General features: G+C 52.9%; 1 protein-coding gene across 1 annotated transcript in view; it reads left to right on the plus strand.

Moving 5' to 3' along the window:
- LOC133347630 (macrophage mannose receptor 1-like) overlaps positions 1-19,443 on the plus strand; it is a 48,796-nt gene that overhangs the window by 1,253 nt on the left and 28,100 nt on the right. The window contains exons 2-24 of the mRNA XM_061560071.1: positions 2,324-2,475; positions 4,763-4,878; positions 5,455-5,597; positions 6,126-6,343; positions 6,508-6,611; positions 6,846-6,964; positions 8,083-8,218; positions 9,119-9,201; positions 9,613-9,735; positions 10,169-10,270; positions 11,123-11,281; positions 11,994-12,076; positions 12,653-12,803; positions 12,948-12,989; positions 13,272-13,351; positions 13,802-13,889; positions 14,227-14,346; positions 16,045-16,155; positions 16,657-16,692; positions 16,855-16,986; positions 17,338-17,490; positions 17,983-18,117; positions 18,965-19,125. Coding sequence (XP_061416055.1) covers positions 2,324-2,475; positions 4,763-4,878; positions 5,455-5,597; positions 6,126-6,343; positions 6,508-6,611; positions 6,846-6,964; positions 8,083-8,218; positions 9,119-9,201; positions 9,613-9,735; positions 10,169-10,270; positions 11,123-11,281; positions 11,994-12,076; positions 12,653-12,803; positions 12,948-12,989; positions 13,272-13,351; positions 13,802-13,889; positions 14,227-14,346; positions 16,045-16,155; positions 16,657-16,692; positions 16,855-16,986; positions 17,338-17,490; positions 17,983-18,117; positions 18,965-19,125 — 2,747 coding nt within the window. The remainder of the gene's footprint in view (positions 1-2,323; positions 2,476-4,762; positions 4,879-5,454; positions 5,598-6,125; positions 6,344-6,507; positions 6,612-6,845; positions 6,965-8,082; positions 8,219-9,118; positions 9,202-9,612; positions 9,736-10,168; positions 10,271-11,122; positions 11,282-11,993; positions 12,077-12,652; positions 12,804-12,947; positions 12,990-13,271; positions 13,352-13,801; positions 13,890-14,226; positions 14,347-16,044; positions 16,156-16,656; positions 16,693-16,854; positions 16,987-17,337; positions 17,491-17,982; positions 18,118-18,964; positions 19,126-19,443) is intronic.

Here is a 19,443-nt window from a genome sequence, read left to right on the forward strand (position 1 = left end):
TGTTAACTACCTCGCCAAGTGTACATGAGGTCATGGGTTCGATCCCGACCTTGACGCCTGCTCTATATTTGGAGTTTGCATGTTCTCTCCGTGGTCGCGTGGATTTTCCTTCGGGTCCTCCGAGTTTCCCCTCCTCATTTAGAAACACGCGTTTAGAATATTTGGCTACTGCTATGAATTTCCACGTGATAAGCCACTTCGTTGAGCTAACCACTTTGTGGCCAGGTCGCTTCTGAAAAAGAGTTGATTAGCTCAGTGGGACTCACCTGGAAAAACAACATATATATAGTTTATCTTCTAAATCGTAAGAGTATATCCTGCAGAAGCGCAGTCACTTTTCTTAACGAAATTAGATTGTTCTCTACTTTGCACGTCTTCTCCGAGTGATGTTTCTATTTCAGCTTCTCGGGGTAGATCCGAGCATGCTCCGATTGCTCAATGCTTCTTTACGCACCGTTCATCTTTCACTCCATCTTTCTTTTGCCAATGTCTATGAACAGAAACATAATCATTAAAAAGCAACGTACCATTCTTGCGCATTAATTACCCCCCCCCCCCCCCCGCAAAGAAAAACCAGTGCATATATGATATGCTATGACATACGGATCGTTCCATTGGGGTACCAAGGTGACGTGGATACAGGTAGGAGTCTAGGTTTATTTGACACTCACGAGGAAGGCCTGGTCGCTAAAAGGGGGTGTCATACGCATTTATGGCCGCCAAGGGCGCCTAAGCCCAGCAAACACGCGCGCATCACGAGCTCCAGATCACGCGCGTTCTCATCCATCGCGTTGATGATGAGCCACCGCTTGTAATGATTAAAACGAGCAAACCGCACGTCCTTTGTACTTCACCGTCCGTCCCTCTCAGCCAGCCAGAAAGACTTTTAATTTTATAGAAGATCCTGTCTCTCTCCACCTCTCTCTAGCCTTATCTGTGATGTATATGGGGCCGTCCATAAATGACGTCACGCGATTTTGGACGATTTATGACCCCCCCCTCGTCACAAAGTCAGACTCTCCCCCTCAAATATGACGTCACAAAGCTCTGCCCCCCCCCCCAAACCATATTTCCATTTTGAAAATAAAACATGCTTCAAATCGCTTTAAACTATTGTCATTGTAGTGCGTATTTAATGTGGCGCTGCACTCTGCTGTTGTAGGAGTGTTGTTAGAACAATTAGTGTTGTTATAACAATTCTATATTTATTTAAAGTTGCGCATTTTTATGTGACGTCACATTTCTCAACCCCCCCTCCCCCGTCACAAATGTCTGACCCCCCTCTAGGTGCGTGACGTCATTTATGGACGGCCCTTATCCCAATTTATGTATGTTTCTATTCCTTCTGTCCCCTCTTCGACCTCTTCCTCCCTCTATATCCATCTCCTCCCTCCATTGTATCTCACCCACTCCCTTCCCCACTCTCTCCCTGTTTGTCTCTCTCAGCTCTCACCCTCGCTCTCCTTATCCCCACCTCTCCCGTTCCCGTCGCACTCTCTCTTGCCTCGTGGGTCGATATCCCGACCCTGACGCCTGCTGCATATTTGAAAATTGCACGTTCTCCCCCCGTGGTCGCGTGGATTTTTTATCCGGGTCCTCCGGTGTTTCCCTCCATATTTAGAATCAACACGCGTTTAGAGTAACCGGTTGCTACAAATGTCCACATGATGATAAGCCACTTCGTTGAGCTATATCACTCGGGATAGCCAGGTCGCTTCGGGAAGAGAAAAAAAACCCACAGCTGTATAGCTCAGTGGGCATTAACCGGTAAAATAAAAATAATTAGTTTCGTTTAACCCCCTTCCTCAATCGCGTTCACGTGGTGGTATCCATGGCCGGGGAGGGTGGGTGGCGTGACGTCGGCACGCACGAAACGGACGTCATGACGCAAATATGCGTGCCCGCACCCACGCCAGCCAGCAAAACTTTACAAAAAAATTATGGTAATAGTAACTCATTTATTCGAGAATTTGTAAACCTGATTTTTTATTATTAATAAACAGAGCTACTGCCGTTGAGTAATGCTGAAGCTTGCAATGCAGAGGTCGCCGGTTCGATTCCCCGGCGCGGCAGTCGCAGTGGTTTAGGAGTGCACTCACCACCAAAAACAAAGACCCCCCCCCCCCCCCAGTATAGCCTGAGTAGACTGTTGTGGCAAGTGCTGTAAGCGAGCACCTCTGAATGCCCGGCACGGCACACGTGGTGGGTGGGGTGGCCAGCAGCACCACGCCGTGAGTCGGGACTCGAACTCGGTTCGGCGGGGTTCGCTCTAACCACATCAACTACCGCCCCCCCATCTCCTCTTCCCTCCCTCCTCCTGTAGCCCCGTGCCACGCGGTGTGCCCCACCTTCTGGCAGGAGTACAACGGCCACTGCTACTACGTGTCCACCGAGAGCTTAGCTTGGGCCGGCGCTCGAGTCTACTGCCTGCGACACGGGGGGGACCTGATGAGCGTCAACTCGGCGGGGGAGCAGGTGGGTGGGGTGCTCGGGAGGGGGGGGGGGCTTCCGCTCTCCCTACTCCTCTGGGATGGGGGGGTGGGGGGCAGTAGAGCTGATGTGTGTTTGTGGGGGTGGGGGCCCACTGGCCCACCCCCAACGGGGCCCACCCTAATAACCGCGATTCACCACGAAGGAGCGTGAACTCGGGTGGACCACAGGGAGCGTTTGGTGGTGCAAGGCCCGGCCCAATACGTACCTAGGGCCGGCCCTCAGGAACTGCTGATGGTTTTTTGCATAAATCACAAAGCCCGATGTACTTTCTGCGTCCGTTTTGTGTGTGTGTGGATTTAAATGTATGGCCATGCTAACACCGAAGCCTACTCACCATGGTCATGCACTCACCTACCCCTATCCACCATGGCCATGCACTCACCTACCCCTATTCACCATGGTCATGCACTCACCTACCCCTACTCACCATGGCCATGCACCTACCTACCCCCACTCACCATGGCCATGCACTCACCTACCCCTACTCACCATGGTCATGCACCCCCCCCTACTCACCATGGTCATGCACCCCCCCCCTACTCACCATGATCATGCATTCAACTAACTATCCCCTATTCACCATGGCCATGCACTCACCTACCCCCACTCACCATGGTCATGCACTCACCTACCCCTACTCACCAAGGCCATGCACTCACCTACCCCTACTCACCATGGTCATGCACTCACCTACCCCTACTCACCATGGCCATGCACTCACCTACCCCTACTCACCATGGTCATGCACTCACCTACCCCTACTCACCAAGGCCATGCACTCACCTACCCCTACTCACCATGGTCATGCACTCACCTACCCCTACTCACCATGGTCATGCACTCACCTACCCCTACTCACCATGGTCATGCACTCACCTACCCCTACTCACCAAGGCCATGCACTCACCTACCCCTACTCACCATGGTCATGCACTCACCTACCCCTACTCACCAAGGCCATGCACTCACCTACCCCTACTCACCATGGTCATGCACTCACCTACCCCTACTCACCATGGTCATGCACTCACCTACCCCTACTCACCATGGTCATGCACTCACCTACCCCTACTCACCAAGGCCATGCACTCACCTACCCCTACTCACCAATGGTCATGCACTCACCTACCCCTACTCACCATGGTCATGCACTCACCTACCCCTACTCACCATGGTCATGCACTCACCTACCCCTACTCACCAAGGCCATGCACTCACCTACCCCTACTCACCATGGTCATGCACTCACCTACCCCTACTCACCATGGTCATGCACTCACCTACCCCTACTCACCATGGTCATGCACTCACCTACCCCTACTCACCAAGGCCATGCACTCACCTACCCCTACTCACCATGGTCATGCACTCACCTACCCCTACTCACCATGGTCATGCACTCACCTACCCCTACTCACCATGGTCATGCACTCACCTACCCCTACTCACCAAGGCCATGCACTCACCTACCCCTACTCACCATGGCCATGCACTCACCTACCCCTACTCACCATGGTCATGCACTCACCTACCCCTACTCACCATGGTCATGCACTCACCTACCCCTACTCACCAAGGCCATGCACTCACCTACCCCTACTCACCATGGTCATGCACTCACCTACCCCTACTCACCATGGTCATGCACTCACCTACCCCTACTCACCATGGTCATGCACTCACCTACCCCTACTCACCAAGGCCATGCACTCACCTACCCCTACTCACCATGGTCATGCACTCACCTACCCCTACTCACCATGGTCATGCACTCACCTACCCCTACTCACCATGGTCATGCACTCACCTACCCCTACTCACCAAGGCCGTGGAGGACGCGTGTGGTATCTGTGGTGGACTGCGTGTGTGAAGATGGAACCCAGAGTTGTCATCGCTCACGAATTGCTGCAGAGAGAAGCACTGAGAGAGATTCATGCTGGGAATTGATTCACCGAGAGACAGAGGAACGCATGGATTGGAGATGTTTTTTTTATTAGAATTTACTTTATTGTCACCATCGCCTTTATAAAAGTAAGTGGGTTAGGGGGCAGGGCACGCCGCTGGACCGGTCGCCTCTGGTCGAGACTAAACGAGGGAGTAGCAGACCAAAGGAGCGAGCGCGCTTTTCATTTGCGTTCACGTACTGTGTATGCGTGTCTCGAGGTGCACCTAGCCTGGCACAAGAGTGCGTTGTGACACCTCACCGTCACTTAGGGGCGATTGGCGGCCGCTACACCTGTGGCTGTCCTTGTTGTTGCACCTGTTCCAGAACTGGATCGCGTCGCACCTTGCGGGATCGAACCTCTACTGGTTTGGTCTGCACGACCAAGTGACCGAGGGGGTCTACGAGTGGAGCGACGGGTCCCCCTACCTGCCGGAGCTCGAGTGAGCGTGCGCACACGTGCACACCTGTGTACACATACCCATACCCGTGCACACCTGTGTACACATTAGGGGCCGTCCATAAATGACGTCACGCGATTTCGGACGATTTTTGACCCCCCCCCCTCGTCACACGGCGTCACAAAAAGTCAGATCCCCCCACCTCAAATATGACGTCACAAAGATCTGCCCCCCCCCCCCCCAAAAGAAAACATGCTTTAAACTATTGTCATTGTAGTGCGTATTTAATGTGGCTCTGCACTCTAATGTTGTAGGAGAAAACATTAATTAAAAAGTCTACTTAATTAAGTAGAACGTGTTGTCTATATTTATTTAAAGTTGCGCATTTTGATGTGACGTCACATTTCTCACCCCCCCCCCCGTCACACATCGTCACAAATGTCTGACCCCCCCCAGGTGCGTGACGTCATTTATGGACGGCCCCTTACCACCCTTGTGTGCACATTGCCACCCCTATGTAAACCTACCCATACCCGTGCACGCCTGTGTACACGTGTGATATAGTAAATGGGGATGATGACGATGATGATGATGATGCGGATGATTCGCGTGCTGCAGGAAATGGAGACCCGGGCAGCCCGATGACTGGCCGGACGCAGAGGGGGGATCTGGGGAGGACTGTGGGGACATTGCAGCTGGGGACGGAGGGTTCTGGAACGACGGCTCGTGCCTCCTGTCCCAGAAGTTCATCTGCGAGAGCGGTGAGAAGGCACGCTTGCTGGGGGGGGGGGGGGGGGGGGTGTTGGGGGTTTGGAGGTAAAGAAATTACAGTGGTGATAGAGGTATGGGGTGGATATGCAGGTTATTGTGTCCTTCGTACAGATATCTGCAATTGTTCAGCACATTTCTTTTCAAGGACCTTTCATATTCATCGTGAAGCCAACTTAAGATATTTTTGTTATAACTGTTTTATTTTGTATACAATAATCAATGATGCAAAAAAATGTTTAACAACCCTAACACCACCGCACACCACCACCATTACACCATCATCAGATTGCCACAACTCTACACACAACACCACTGCACCACCACTGCACCACTTCTCCTATAATTTGTCTTCTTTCTCAACTGTTAGAAAAGTCGTGCAGTCTCCTTCTCGGTGCCCGAAGGAGGAGATTAAAACCCAATGACTATTTAATCACGCGCTGCGTGAGCGGCATACCTCCGCACGCCCGACCCTGCTTCTGAGAGTAACGCTCCCTTTTCCACCTTGTCCCTGCCCCAAGGCCCGGCCATGCCGGGCTGCGACGTGGGCTGGGAGCTGAGGGGCGACTCGTGCTATCTGCTCTCCGTGTCGCCCGAGCGCACCTGGCCGAACGCGCGCACCTACTGCGTGAGCCACGGCGGCGACCTGGTCGCGGTCACCAGTGCCGACGAGCAGGGGCACGTCCTGGCGCTCGCGCAGAGGCTCGACAACGACCCCTGGATCGGCCTCTCCCGCCTGGTAAGGAAAGCCCGACGGTGTGGCAGGTTGTGAGCGGCGGAGGTGCCGAACGCTGGGGCAAATCCCAGTTTTTTAACGAACGCTTTGGGACGGGTGATGCTGCTCGGGCATCACAGGCGCGTGCATGCGTGTGCGTTTGTGTCTTTTTCTTGTCGTTCAATCAGACGTGCACAGCGTTTGGCTGCCACGGGAACAGCAGTGACTTCCACTGGAGCACAGGAGAAGCGTTCTCATACAGCAACTGGGATACTGCGGAACCTGACATAAGGTGACCCTAACCCCTGATCCCTGAATGTCACCCCTAATTCTGGCCAACCAATAATAGCATACAGAAGCCCAAAGCAATGTGACTTTGACCCTGATCGCTCATCAATCAATATTCATTCTTACCGGAAATGTAGGTGTGTGTTTTCTGAAATTTTAATTGGAGAAATGAAGATAAATATAACTGTAAGAAATTGTAAACATCTCAAGATTGGCGTGTTTATGTGTGTGCGCGTAGTCCTGAAGCCCACAAGCTGTGTGTGAAGATCGTACGTATGCCTGGGGAAGACACGGGCGGGTGGATGACCAAACGCTGCGGAGAGGAGCGTCCATTTATCTGCAAGCGCGGCCTCAACAGTGCGTGATGGTGGTTGTTATTGTCGTGGTCGTGGAAGTGGGGAGCAGTAGTGCAGCGGGTAGCACGCTGTGCTACGAACCCGTCGGCCCGAGTTCGATTATCGGTCACGGCCACTAACGCCAGTGCCAATTATCTGAACCGGCCCTGGGCCTCCTCTAGGTCAACTCAGCCTGAAATGAGTATGTGTAGAGAGACAAAGTGCGGCCAGGCGTAGTGGTGGCCACCCACCCCAACATTTGCCATGCCGGCCTTCATAGGTGCTCGATAACTGCACTTGCCCGAAAAGTCTGTTAAGGCTATATGGGGGGGGGGGGGGGGGGGTATTTGTCGTTTGGTCATGGACGTGGCGCTGGTGGCTGTGATGATGGCGGTGGAAGTGGACCTGGTGGCAATAATGATGATGGTGACATTTGATCCTTATGGCGGTACCCCGGGGTACCAAATAAAACAAAATGTCCGAGGCAATTAAATATTTTATTTCTGGGACACTATTTTTTCCAGGGGTTTACTTAACTCCGCGACTGGGGTATCAATCAATCCGCGATGTCGAAACGCCAAACAGCATTAAAAATCCGTTATCGAAAAATTTAACTTTGAATAGTGCATCGTGTACAGCTCGTCGCGATGAGTCGATTGCCGCATCGCCGACCATCAACAGACTAAAAATGACTGTACTATGGTACCTCGGGCTACCTCCATAAAGTTCATTTGTAGTGTTAATGATGATGGCGACAATGGCATTTGGTGTTAGTGACAATGACAACAGTGATGTTTATTGTTGTGTTGATGCTATTAATGTTAACTGTCATGGTGATGTTGTTGATGTTGCTGATGGTCATATTGGAAAATAATTTGAGCATTTTAATCGATGATGCTGAATTTGCTATCTTACTGATGCTGGTTTAATTTCAATGTACTCGTGTTAACAGTAACGATGTCATTGATGGTGAATTGATGATGGTGGTGTCTATTCTAATGACTACAATGACGATGCCGACGGTGATGCTGATGGTGAAGATAGTGTTGACGATGGTGGCCATGGTGATGCTGCTGATGATGGCGATGGTGGTGACGATGATGATGATGATGTTGGTGTCGATGGCGATGATGTGCACAGCCGTGTGCCCCGAGGGCTGGGCCCCGTTTGCGGGCCGCTGCTACTGGGTGGTGACAAGCCTCGTCCGGAGAACAACGTGGAACGAGGCCCTCTTCACCTGCCAGAGGATCGGCGCCCAGCTTCTCTCCATCAACAGGTGACGCCCATCATCAAACCATCTTCACTCTCAAAAAAATCACCATGACGCAGACGGGAACGCCGCCTGGCACAGGATCAGTGCTTGTTCAGCAGAAGATCACAATCGAGATTGAAAACTCGTTTATTTAGAACCACGTTTTGTGTCTAGTTGTCCTTCCCCCGCACCTCCGATTAGCACGGTTGGCTACGTACGGTGCGAAAGAAGTTCAACATACATACATCACCATCACCCATCATCTTCCTTCACCATCACCAGTCACCATCACTGATCACCATCCACAAACACCTTCACCAGATTACATTACCTGTGGCCATAACCAATCGCCGTCAGGAGGTGAGACGCCACCTGTCCGAGGTTCGGAGTTTAAATTGTCTGGGCTTTAGCTGCATCATCCGCTGCCATGTATTCTGATATTAGGGAGCCACCAGAGGCATGCACTTTTAAATATAGATTGAAAACTCATTTCTTTCGAACTGATTTTTGTGTTTAGTTTATTGTCCTTCCTCCCCCGCACCTCCGACGTACGGCGCAAAAAAGATCAACAAACATACATTTTAAACCACGCAAAAGTGTGCCTGCATGTTTGTAGCGCACGTGCTTTCGAGTGGGTGTGTTGCGTCGCCACCGCCGGTCACGGCCAACATCATTGGCGACCGATATCTGAAGTGTCGCCGGGCTTCTTTGTGGTCGACTCGGTCTCTTAAATTAGAATCGGGTGCGGCGTGTGGACATCGGTACCGGGGAGACAAAGACAGCCGGACTTGGTGCTGGCCACGCCACCGCTCCCGTTGTGCGCCGTGCTGGCCACGATGGATGCTCTCTAACAGGACTTGCCCCAACAGTCTGTGTAAGCTACACGGGGGCTCTTTGTCTCTTTTTCTCTGTGCGTGCTCGCAGTGTTGACGAGCAGGACTACATCAACTCTCTGATTCCTGACCTCCAGAACAACCGAGTCGTGGACTTCTGGATCGGAGCGTCCGGTTGGTCCCGCCCCCCCCTATCCCCAGAGACCAGGCGATGATCATGATGATGATGGCCATGCTAGCGATATGCTGTTGATATCAGCAGTAATGGCCGTGATGATGATGGGCACGATGGTTTGTGGCGATACCGATGCTTGTAATGGTAATGATGGTGATGACGGTGATGTAGTTACAGTGATGATGCTAGTGCTGGTGATGTTGGTGATGCTGCTGCTAGTATTGGAGATGATGTTTGTGCTTTTGGTGATGGCGTTGATGGCGAGGCTGATCATGGCTCTAATGCTGCTGCTGCTACTGCTGTTGGTGGTGTTCGTAACATTTACGCTGCTGTGCTGGTCACGGTGGCGACGAGGCCAGCTTCTCCTGGTGACGTTGATAATGTTGACGGCGGTGCTGGGTGACGTGCAGACAAGGAGCGCGATGGCGAGATGAAGTGGTCCGACGGGACGGCCGTGTCTGGGTTCACAAACTGGGCTGCGAATCACCCCCGCAACACGCCGGGGCGATGGGACTGTGGGCAGATTTACACCGGTGGGTACGCACGTGTACACGCATACACGAGCACGCACAGGCACGCATGTGCGTGCATACGCACGTACACAGGCACGTGCGCGCGCGTGATGCCAACGCGTGCGTATGCGCACCAACTCGTGTACACGCACGAACACACGCACATGTTCACACAGTACCGCGCGTACGTATGTAAGTTGGACTTCCTTCGCACCGTACAAAGCCAACCGTGCTAGTCGGAGGTGCGTACGCGAAAACGTGTGTACGCATACAACCATACGCATGTACACGCATAAACACATGTATGCACACACACACACCGACGTGCATACACACAAGCGTGTGTGCATGGATAGTGCTCTGCAGTACTTGCTCTCTTACAACTTCTGTCGCTCCCACCTCACCCCGCCCCCGGAATACCTCGTGACCCCTTTCCCACACCCCCCAACCCCAGGCTCAGAATCGGGCAAGTGGGAGACGACCGACTGCATCAAGGTGCAGAGCTTCGTGTGCGAGGTGCACGGGGGGCAGGTGGTGCTGCCGACGGCCTCGCCAGGTGAGCACGCGCGCGCGCGTGTGCGCGTGCGTGCGGACAATTCTGCATTTCCACTCCGTGATTTCGCCTCCCCCTGTAGGGCTGAACTTCAGCCGGATCTGTGCGGTTTGACGACACGGCACACCACATCTCACCACACCTCTCGCTATGCCTGCGGCTACCAGTCACGCTGCACACTCCGGTCTACGAGTGACCCGGGAAATATTTGTTGAGCGATTGAGCCACGTTCCCCCACTCCCAAAAAAAACTAAGACAAAGATCCCCCGTACAGCCTGAACAGACTGTTGGGGCAAGTGCTGTTAGCGAGCACCTATGAAGGCCTGGACGGCACACGAGGGGGCGGGTGGCCAGCACCACGCCCGACCGCCTGATCGCCTTTGTCTCCCCAGTGGAGATGTTTACACACCCCACCAAGTACACATTTGAGGCTGAGTCGACCTAGGGGAGGCCCAAGATCGGTTAAAATAACCGTCACTGGCGTTGGCCGTGAAAGGACATCGAACCCTGGTCGCCTGGTTCATAGTGCAGTGCGCTAACCGCTGCACTACCGCTTGCCACACACACGCGTGCAGCAACAACGCCACCTCGTTCATCCATCAACAACAGAGCGAGTGACAGTCGTTTAAGCAGACAGCCCCCCCGACAGATTCACTTTTCACACCAACAAGACAAAGATCCCCCGTATAGCCTTAACAGACTGTAGGGGCAAGTGCTGTTACAGCGACCACCACACACAGACACATACACACACATACACACCCGCGCCGTCTCTAACCGCCGATCTCCCCCAATCCCCTGCCCGCACCCGCTGATTGTATTGAACACCCCCACCCCCTGCGCCCTCGTCTCAAGACGGCTGGTGCGAGTCGGGCTGGCTGCTGCACGCGGACTCGTGCTACCTGTTCGAGCACGAGACGCTGCGCACGTTCCAGGCGGCGCGGGACTTCTGCCAGCAGCAGGCGGGGGCCCTGGCGAGCATTCACAATGAGGACGAGATGAGCTTCATCGGGGGTGAGATTGCCTCCCTCCCTCTAGCCAGCCAGCCAGCCAGCAAAACTTTTTTCAAAGATAGTATAGCAAACAATTCCTCCCTTCTACTCACCCCCTCCACCTTTAATTACCTCGCTTGAAAACTAATTTCCTAAGAACTTATTTTTGTGTTTAGTTTGTTGTCCGTCTCCCGCAGCTCCGATTAGCACGGTTGGCTATGTACGGTGCCAAAGAAGTTCAAGATGCATACATGCGTACCTCTCAACTCAATTCATCCTCTGATTGAGGGGAATGAGGTGGCTGTGGTAGTTGACGTTGAGGTAATTGGGGTTGTTGTGGTTGCGGTGGTTATGATGGTTGTGGTGGTGGTAGTGGTGTGGGGAGCGGTGGTGTAGCGATTATTGCGCTGTGAACCTGGCAAGCCGAGTTCAATTTCCTGCTCACGGCCAACACCGGTGACGATTATCTGAACCAGTCAAGCAGCTCCCCTAGGTCGACTCAACCTCAAATGAGTACCTGTTGTGGTGTGTAAACATCGCCACTGGGGAGGCAAAGGTGGCCGGGCGTGGTGTTCTGTGATGGCCTTCATAGGTGTTCGCTAACAGTGCTTGCCCCAACAGTCTGTCGTTGGTGGTGGACGTTGAAGTGGTTGTGGTGGTTGAGGTGGTTGTGGTGGTTGAGGTGGTTGTGGTGGTTGAGGTGTTCACCCCACCTCTGTGTACCGCTTCTGCAGCTCACGTGAGCGACACCGCCTTCATTGGCCTCAATGACATCGTCCACGAGGGCACCTGGGAGTGGGTGGACGGCACTCCTACGGTGAGGACGACTCGCCCACCCGCTCACTTGCCAAAGCACCCACTTGGCAAACTCACCAACTCGCTCAACTACTCACCCACGCGCCAACTGACACATTTACTCAACCGTTAACCCAATTACACATTCACGAACGCATTCACTCGCTCGCACACTCACTAATCCACTCAATCACTCAGTCAGTCACTCACTTTCTCGGTAACCTTCTTACTCATTAATTCAATCTCTTTCACCCTCTTAGCCTCTCATCTAACAACTCACTGGCTCACTGATCACCTCATGTCGCCCCCTGTCTCCTTCTGACCGCTAATGTTTTGTGCGTCCCGTCACCCCGTATCTCCCTCTGTCTGCTCATATTCCGGTCTCCTTGTCACCATTGGCTTCCCCTGTCTTCTCGTGTCTCCATGTTGCCCCGTCCCCACGTGTCTCCCCATCTTCTCATGTCCCCCGTGTCTCCACCGTGTCTCCCCTTGTCTGCTCGTGTCCCCGTGTTTCCCCCTGTATCTAACCCTGTACCCGCTGTGTCCCCGTGTCTCCCCCTGTCCCTCGTTTCCCCGTGTCACCCTATGTGTTCCCCAGGATTACCTGCGCTGGCGCGAGGGCCAGCCAGACAATTGGATGAACTCGGAGCACTGTGTGACAGTGCTGAATCCCGCGGCATACGGACGCGCCGAGTTCAACGACATCAACTGCAACCAGCCCCACGTCTACGTGTGCAAGAAGCCCAAGCGTGCGTGCACACCCCTCGCTCACACTCTGCGTGGTTGAGTGATCTGAGTACTTTAGTGATCTGCGCGGTTGAGTGATCTACGTGGTTGAGTGTTCTGATTGGTTGATTAATCTAATCGGTCAACATGTTATGTTTATTTTACAGATACGGGCACTGGACCAAAACCACCCACACCGACATACCCGGGTACATTATATACACACATACGCCAAATAATATAGACACCCAGCTAAATAATGGTATCCAGTTGAGAGGTCATATGGTATCCAGATGAAATGTCATGTGATATCCAGTTGAGAGGTCACATGATGTCTGGTTGAGAGGTCACATGATATCTGGTTGAGAGGTCACATGATGTCTGGTTGAGATGTCACGTGATATCTCGTTGAGAGGTCACATAATATCTCGTTGAGATATCACATGATGTCTAGTTGTGAAGTCACGTGATATCTGTTTGCTGTGGTTCAGGTTGGAATCAGAAGTGTGGAAGTTGGATCGATGACCCCATTGGACCCTCGTGTTACCTCATCCGCGACACCCACTACAAGGTGGGCTCCTCCCGCACACCTCCTTGTCCCGTCACACCTTCTTCGCTAAACACACCACCTCGTCCTCCAATCGTCCTATCACACACCCCCTCACCCTACCCCTCACGTATGTTAATGTGCGTGTTCTCGTGTGGGGAGCGTTAGTGTAGTGGTTAGCGCACCGCGCTACAAACCTGGTCACCCGCGTTCAATTCCCGCTCACAGCCAACACTAGTGACTGTTGTCTGAGCCGGTCCTGGGCCTCCTCTAGGTCAAGTAAGCCTCAAATGAGTACCTGGTTCGATGTGTAAACATCGGCACTGGGGAGACAAAGGCGATCTGGCATGGTGCTGGCCACCGACCCCCTCATGTGCTCTGCCAGCCTTCATGGGTGCTCGCTAACAGCACTTGTCTCAACAGTCTGTTCAGGCTATATGGAGGATCTTTGTCTTTGTACTCGTGTATGTGCAGACCTGGGAGGACGCGCACACAGACTGCATGGCCTACGAGGGAAACCTCCTGAGCGTCTCCAACCCCTTCGAGCAGCTGGTCATCCAGGGTGAGAGAGCAGCGCGTGGGACGTGTGGGACCCATGGGGAACAGTGGCGCAGAGGAATAGCGCACTGCACGACAAACCCAGCAACCCGAGTTCCACTGTTGCTCACGGCTAACATCGGTGGCGAATATCTTAACCATTCCTGTGCCTCCACTGGGTCGACTCGGCCTTAAATGAGTACCTGGCACGGTGTGTAAATATCAGCACTGGGGAGACAAAGACAGCCTGGCTCGGTGTTCTTGTGGCGGTGCGCGAGGGTGCACGTTGTGTGCAGGGCTCACCGCGAGTTTGGACACGTGTGTCGTTGTGGACGGTGCGTGGTGGCGCATGATGCGTGTAGGCCTCGTCGCGAATGTGGACACGGGCCTTGCGCTCTGGATGGGCGGCCACGACGCCGACTCTGCGGGGGGGTGGGCCTGGAGTGACGGCGCGCCCTTCCAGTACTTCAACTGGGCCCCCGGTACACCACACAGACCTCGCGACTCGCTACTCGAGTACACAGCACGAATACAGGCATGCCCCTTACAGCGCTGCCTCTTATAACGCTGGATCACTATGACGCTCTTTGTCCTGGAAGACAATTCCTGTGCGGATCCGCCCATATATGCAAGTAGCGTGGCATTGCCCGGAGAGCGTGTCTTCGTCCATATATGCAAGTAGCGTGGCATTGTCTTCGCCCATATATGTTCTTGTGGAACCTGCATGGAGGGTGCCTATTGTATCGATTCTGCTCATAGTCTATCCGACTGCTTCGTTAGAGTATCGATTCATTGAGGGTTAATCACCGCATTGATTCATTGGCAAGCGATCCATGGATTGAGCAATCCCATTGGTTAGTATGGCACACGGTGGTCAATCTTACGCAAGCTACGACCAAATGCACTGGCGAGGACATAACTTATTTTATATTTTTTATATCATTATCGTTGAAAGTTATTGTTTTTGATTTATGAAATGCTTTAATACATTTATCATGTCTACAGTATCATTATTAAGGCTATTACCGATACCCCCAATGAAGTCCAAATATATCGCCCATAGGTAAAAAAAAATCTTGACTTAAAGCTTTCGTGATGGCAGGAATTCATATTCTTGGGTCTTTCGGTAAAGTCAAATAGATAGGTTATTTTCTTTCTACGTGACTTTACCGAAAGACCCAAGAATATAAAAAAATTACGCTGTTGGTAACGCATCTCCATTGGGGGCATGTTATAGTGACCTCTTACAGTGCTGTTTCGTATAGTGCTCCGTTTACCAAGAATGCATCCTGCCTGCACACAAGTGCGATACACAACACCCCTGCACACACCGTGCACCACACTACTCACTACGTCTGCACACGACCACTGGGAACGCCGGGACGTTCACCCGGGCCGCAGGCAATCGGCCAGCACCGCTGGGCTGGCTGGAGTTGGCGATGCTTGGGCTACGCTCATCGTGACCCTACCCCCTCGTAGAATAGAATCAGAATCGGAGTCTTTATTTGTCACGGATGAAATCCAATGGGCTATGAAGAATCTTTTTCACAGATGTCCAGTAGGGGATTGTATCAGGAAGTTACAACAACAAACAGTATTAAACAAAAAACGATCGGAGTGCAATGTATAGGGAAGGTAAGAAAATCACTAAAAAGAAGCACGTAAATAGATAAAGTATAAAAGTTCAAATTGGGTAAGGACACTAATTCTCATTCTTGGGAAAGGCAACAAAACAACAACGAAAAATTGGGAATAGGAGCCCATTCTATGGCACGCATCTCCCACGGCAGAAATCTTCGTAGACTCCCAATCAAAAGAATGGGAGATTTCAACACGGGAATCACCCGCAGCAGAATCTCGATTCCTGCATGTTTAACTGAAGGTGGAATTGTAGAAATCGAATCTGAATGCGGCAGCAATCTCCCAGCTCCAATGTACACAACTACACAAAGCGGTATTCGATTGCAGCACAGCGCTTGTACACACCACCACACAATGCTGTACACAAAGCACTATATACATACACACACACACCGATAGACAACACTACTCCTACACAACACCACTCACTACCACACTACCCTACTCACTATTACACAGCGCTACACCCAACCCACACACATTTGTTAGCCCCTCCATCTACACACTCTGAAGCCTAACCCTTGACCCCTGACCCCCAGGGGAGCCCGATGGACGGCTTGGGAGGAACTGCCTGTCCATGCGGCTTGATGACCAGAAGTGGCAGGACGAGGCATGCACGTCCCTGCGGGGCTACATCTGCGAGAGACGAGGTACTGGGACACACGGTGGTGGGGGGGGGGGGGGGACACAGGGGACCCGGGGAATCGGGGATGGGGACACGGGGGAGATACGAAGGGAAAGAGTGTGTCTGAGGGATGAGGTACAGGGAAACGGGGGAACCAGGGAGACGCAGGGGGACACGGAGGGTTGGGGACACGGAGGGTGGGGACACGGGGGAAACACAGAGGGAGAGAGTATGTCTGAAGGATGAGGTACGGGGACACGCTGGGGCCACCGGGGAAACGAGGGAGACACGATGGACACTGGGAGACATGCTGGAGACGGAGACAAGAGGGACATAGGGGGATGCATGGGAGACACGGAGGGAGAGAGAGTACATCTGCAGGGACACCGGGAGACACGCTGAAGATGGCGGGAGGGGGGTATAAGAGACAGAGGGATTCACAAGGGAGATGAATACACGAGGGATACAAGGACCCAGGGAGACACGAGGCATGAAGTTGTCAATGCGTGTTTGTCGTCTCTTCCAGGCAACGTACCAGACCCAGAGCCAGACGAGCACGAGGGTACGTGAGTGAGTGCGTGTGCACGTAGCTGCGACGACGCACGTGTTTGCACGTCCGTATGCCCAAATACACGTGTTCCTCTATTCGCGTGTATAAAGAGGAACACGTGCACGCACGTGTGGGTGTGAGCTGGTGTGTGTCTGTGTGTGTGCGTGCGTGCAGGCTTCCTGCGTGTGTACGCGTGTCGCGGGGATGCGTTGACCATCGACTGCCACGGGGACCGCGTGATACAGATCCGCTCGGCCACCTGGGGACGTTCGAGCAATGACAAGTGTGCCGTGGGGGCCCAGACCGGTGCGCGTGTGCACACTCGCGTACACGCGTGGGCGCACATACGTAACGCACGCACGTATATACGCGTATAAAATAGATAAATCCGAAAAAAAAAATCGGAAATAGCACCTGGATATGGAATTTAAAAAGATAAAAAACAAAGTCTCCTCATGTCCCCAAGTAACTCCACCCTACCCATTCATGTCTCTCCATGTCCCCTCGCATGTCTCTCCGTATTGCCACGTTTCCCTCCCCCCTCCCGTTGTCCCCGTGTTCCGCCATGTTATCCTTGTGTCGTCACGTGTCTCCGCTGTGTCCCCGCGTGTCCCCTCGTGTTGCCCCCTCCATGTCTCGCCGTGTGTCCCTGTGCAGGCTCGTGCGTGGTTCCGGGGGCGGTGCAGCGCGTGCGCACTCACTGTGAGAACCGGCCCTGGTGTCTGGTCCGAGCCACAGAAGACGAGTTCGGGGACAGCTGCCCCACCATCACCAAGTACCTCGAGGTCACCTACAGCTGCGAGCAAAACGGTGCGTGCACAGGGAGGCACGGGGACCCACGGTGTCACACACAGGGAGGCACGGGGAGGCACGGGGACCCACGGGTGTCACACAGGGAGGCACGGGGAGACACAGGGACACACAGGGACAACACGGGGAGATACGGGGCCGCACAGGGACACAAGGGAGCATGGGAATATCGGAACATGGTGCGCGGGGGACACGTGACACTGGAACAGACATGAACATGGGACAAGGGGTTGAGGGGGGAGTGGAGGTGGGGGTGCACGTAACCGACGGCACACGCGCAACAGGGCCCAGCGTCGTGCAGACCCCATGAGGTTCACGTGCTTGTGCCCCCTTCTGGCCCTGCACGGCAGGTGGTGTTCATGGTTGTGATGGTGTTGATGGTCGTAAAACATGTTGGTGATGATGTTGATGGTGGTGATCGTGTCGATGGTGCTGATGTTGATGGGCGTGATGGTGTTGATGTTGATGGGCGTTATGGTGTTGTTGATGCAGTGTGCGTGCAGGGCCTGGGAATGGAGTCGGGAGCCATACCAGACTCCCACATCACCGCCTCCTCCTCGGCGTCAGGGTGTCCAGCCAACGAGGCCCGTCTCCACGGCAATAGCTGGTGGTCACCTAACAACAACGGTAACATCTCCACCATTACTATCATCATCGCCACCCAAATTACTGTCTCCGCTATCGCCTCCATCCACATGACTGTTGCCGCCATCACCGCCATCTACACCACCATCCCCTCCACCTATGGCACTGCTGCTACCAATTGAACAATCTTACTTTAAATAAAATAATGATCAAATATAATGCCATTCCACTGCTAGATGAGGGTCTCTCCCATGCCATATGCGTCATCATACTTCACCACACTGGTCGGTGTAGGTTGGTAAAGCGAACCCAGGACTAGTTCAGATTGAAATGTATTATCATTCTCACGATGCTGGCATCAATCCTGTTGGTTTGAGAAATGTTTTTTTCTTCTAAATTTATGTATTTGTCATATTTTTTGTTTGTGCTCCTGGACTGGATAGAATAGTTTGTGGACATCTTCCAAACATGCATAACCGAGCCGTTGGATCAATATTTTCTGACCTGTTTAAGAAATGCTTATGCCAAATTGAATTTGCCCAATCTTGACATTATGCCTCCATTCACTATTCCTTTTTAAAGAAGGGAGACAAAAACTGATTCGAAGCATTAGCCTCCTGTCACAGGTATATAAACTGTGAGTGAACATCATGAATATCACTGAATAATGGACAATGTAGAGACCAACCTACCACTTGAGCTGGATTGAGGAAAGGTTTCTCAACAATTGACCACGTAGATAATCTCTCCTCATATTCCAGATTTTACATGCCTTTTTTTGACAACTACGAAAAGGAAATTTGCACGGCTCTCCCCAAAACCAATCATGACACGAGCCCTGACCGCGCAATATCATAACCTCATGACCTTGTGACCCCGTGACCCCCAGCGGGCTCGTGGCTGCAAGTGGACCTGGGCTCGGTGTTCCAGGTGACCGGCATCTCAACGCAGGGCAGCGCCCGCACGAACCACTGGGTCACGACGTACCACGTGCACACGAGCTCCAACGGCGCCACATGGGCCCCGTACCAGGAGAACGGCGCCACATACGTACGTACGCGCGCTCGCACGTCGTCGCGCACAAAAGACCTACTGCCGTTCCTCCCTTAAAACAACCCCCATCATTTCTCCCTATCCCATCCTCGCTCTGACACTGCCTGCCCCCCTACTACGACGAGGCAGCGTTCCCCCAGCCGCTCCTTAACCACTCCTAACCACCACTTTAATAACCCCACTCTTGATCTCAACCACTTTCGTCTCATGTACAATTTCATAATTGCTGTTAAGCGCCTTGCAATAAGGCGCTATATGAATCTGTATAATATAAAAATGTACATTTACGTCACGTCGAAATGCGACCGCGTCTCT

The sequence above is a fragment of the Lethenteron reissneri genome, chromosome 26 (assembly GCF_015708825.2).
Source record: "Lethenteron reissneri isolate LAM-NWPU_2019-01 chromosome 26, ASM1570882v1, whole genome shotgun sequence".
Classification (NCBI taxonomy): Eukaryota; Metazoa; Chordata; class Hyperoartia; order Petromyzontiformes; family Petromyzontidae; genus Lethenteron; species Lethenteron reissneri.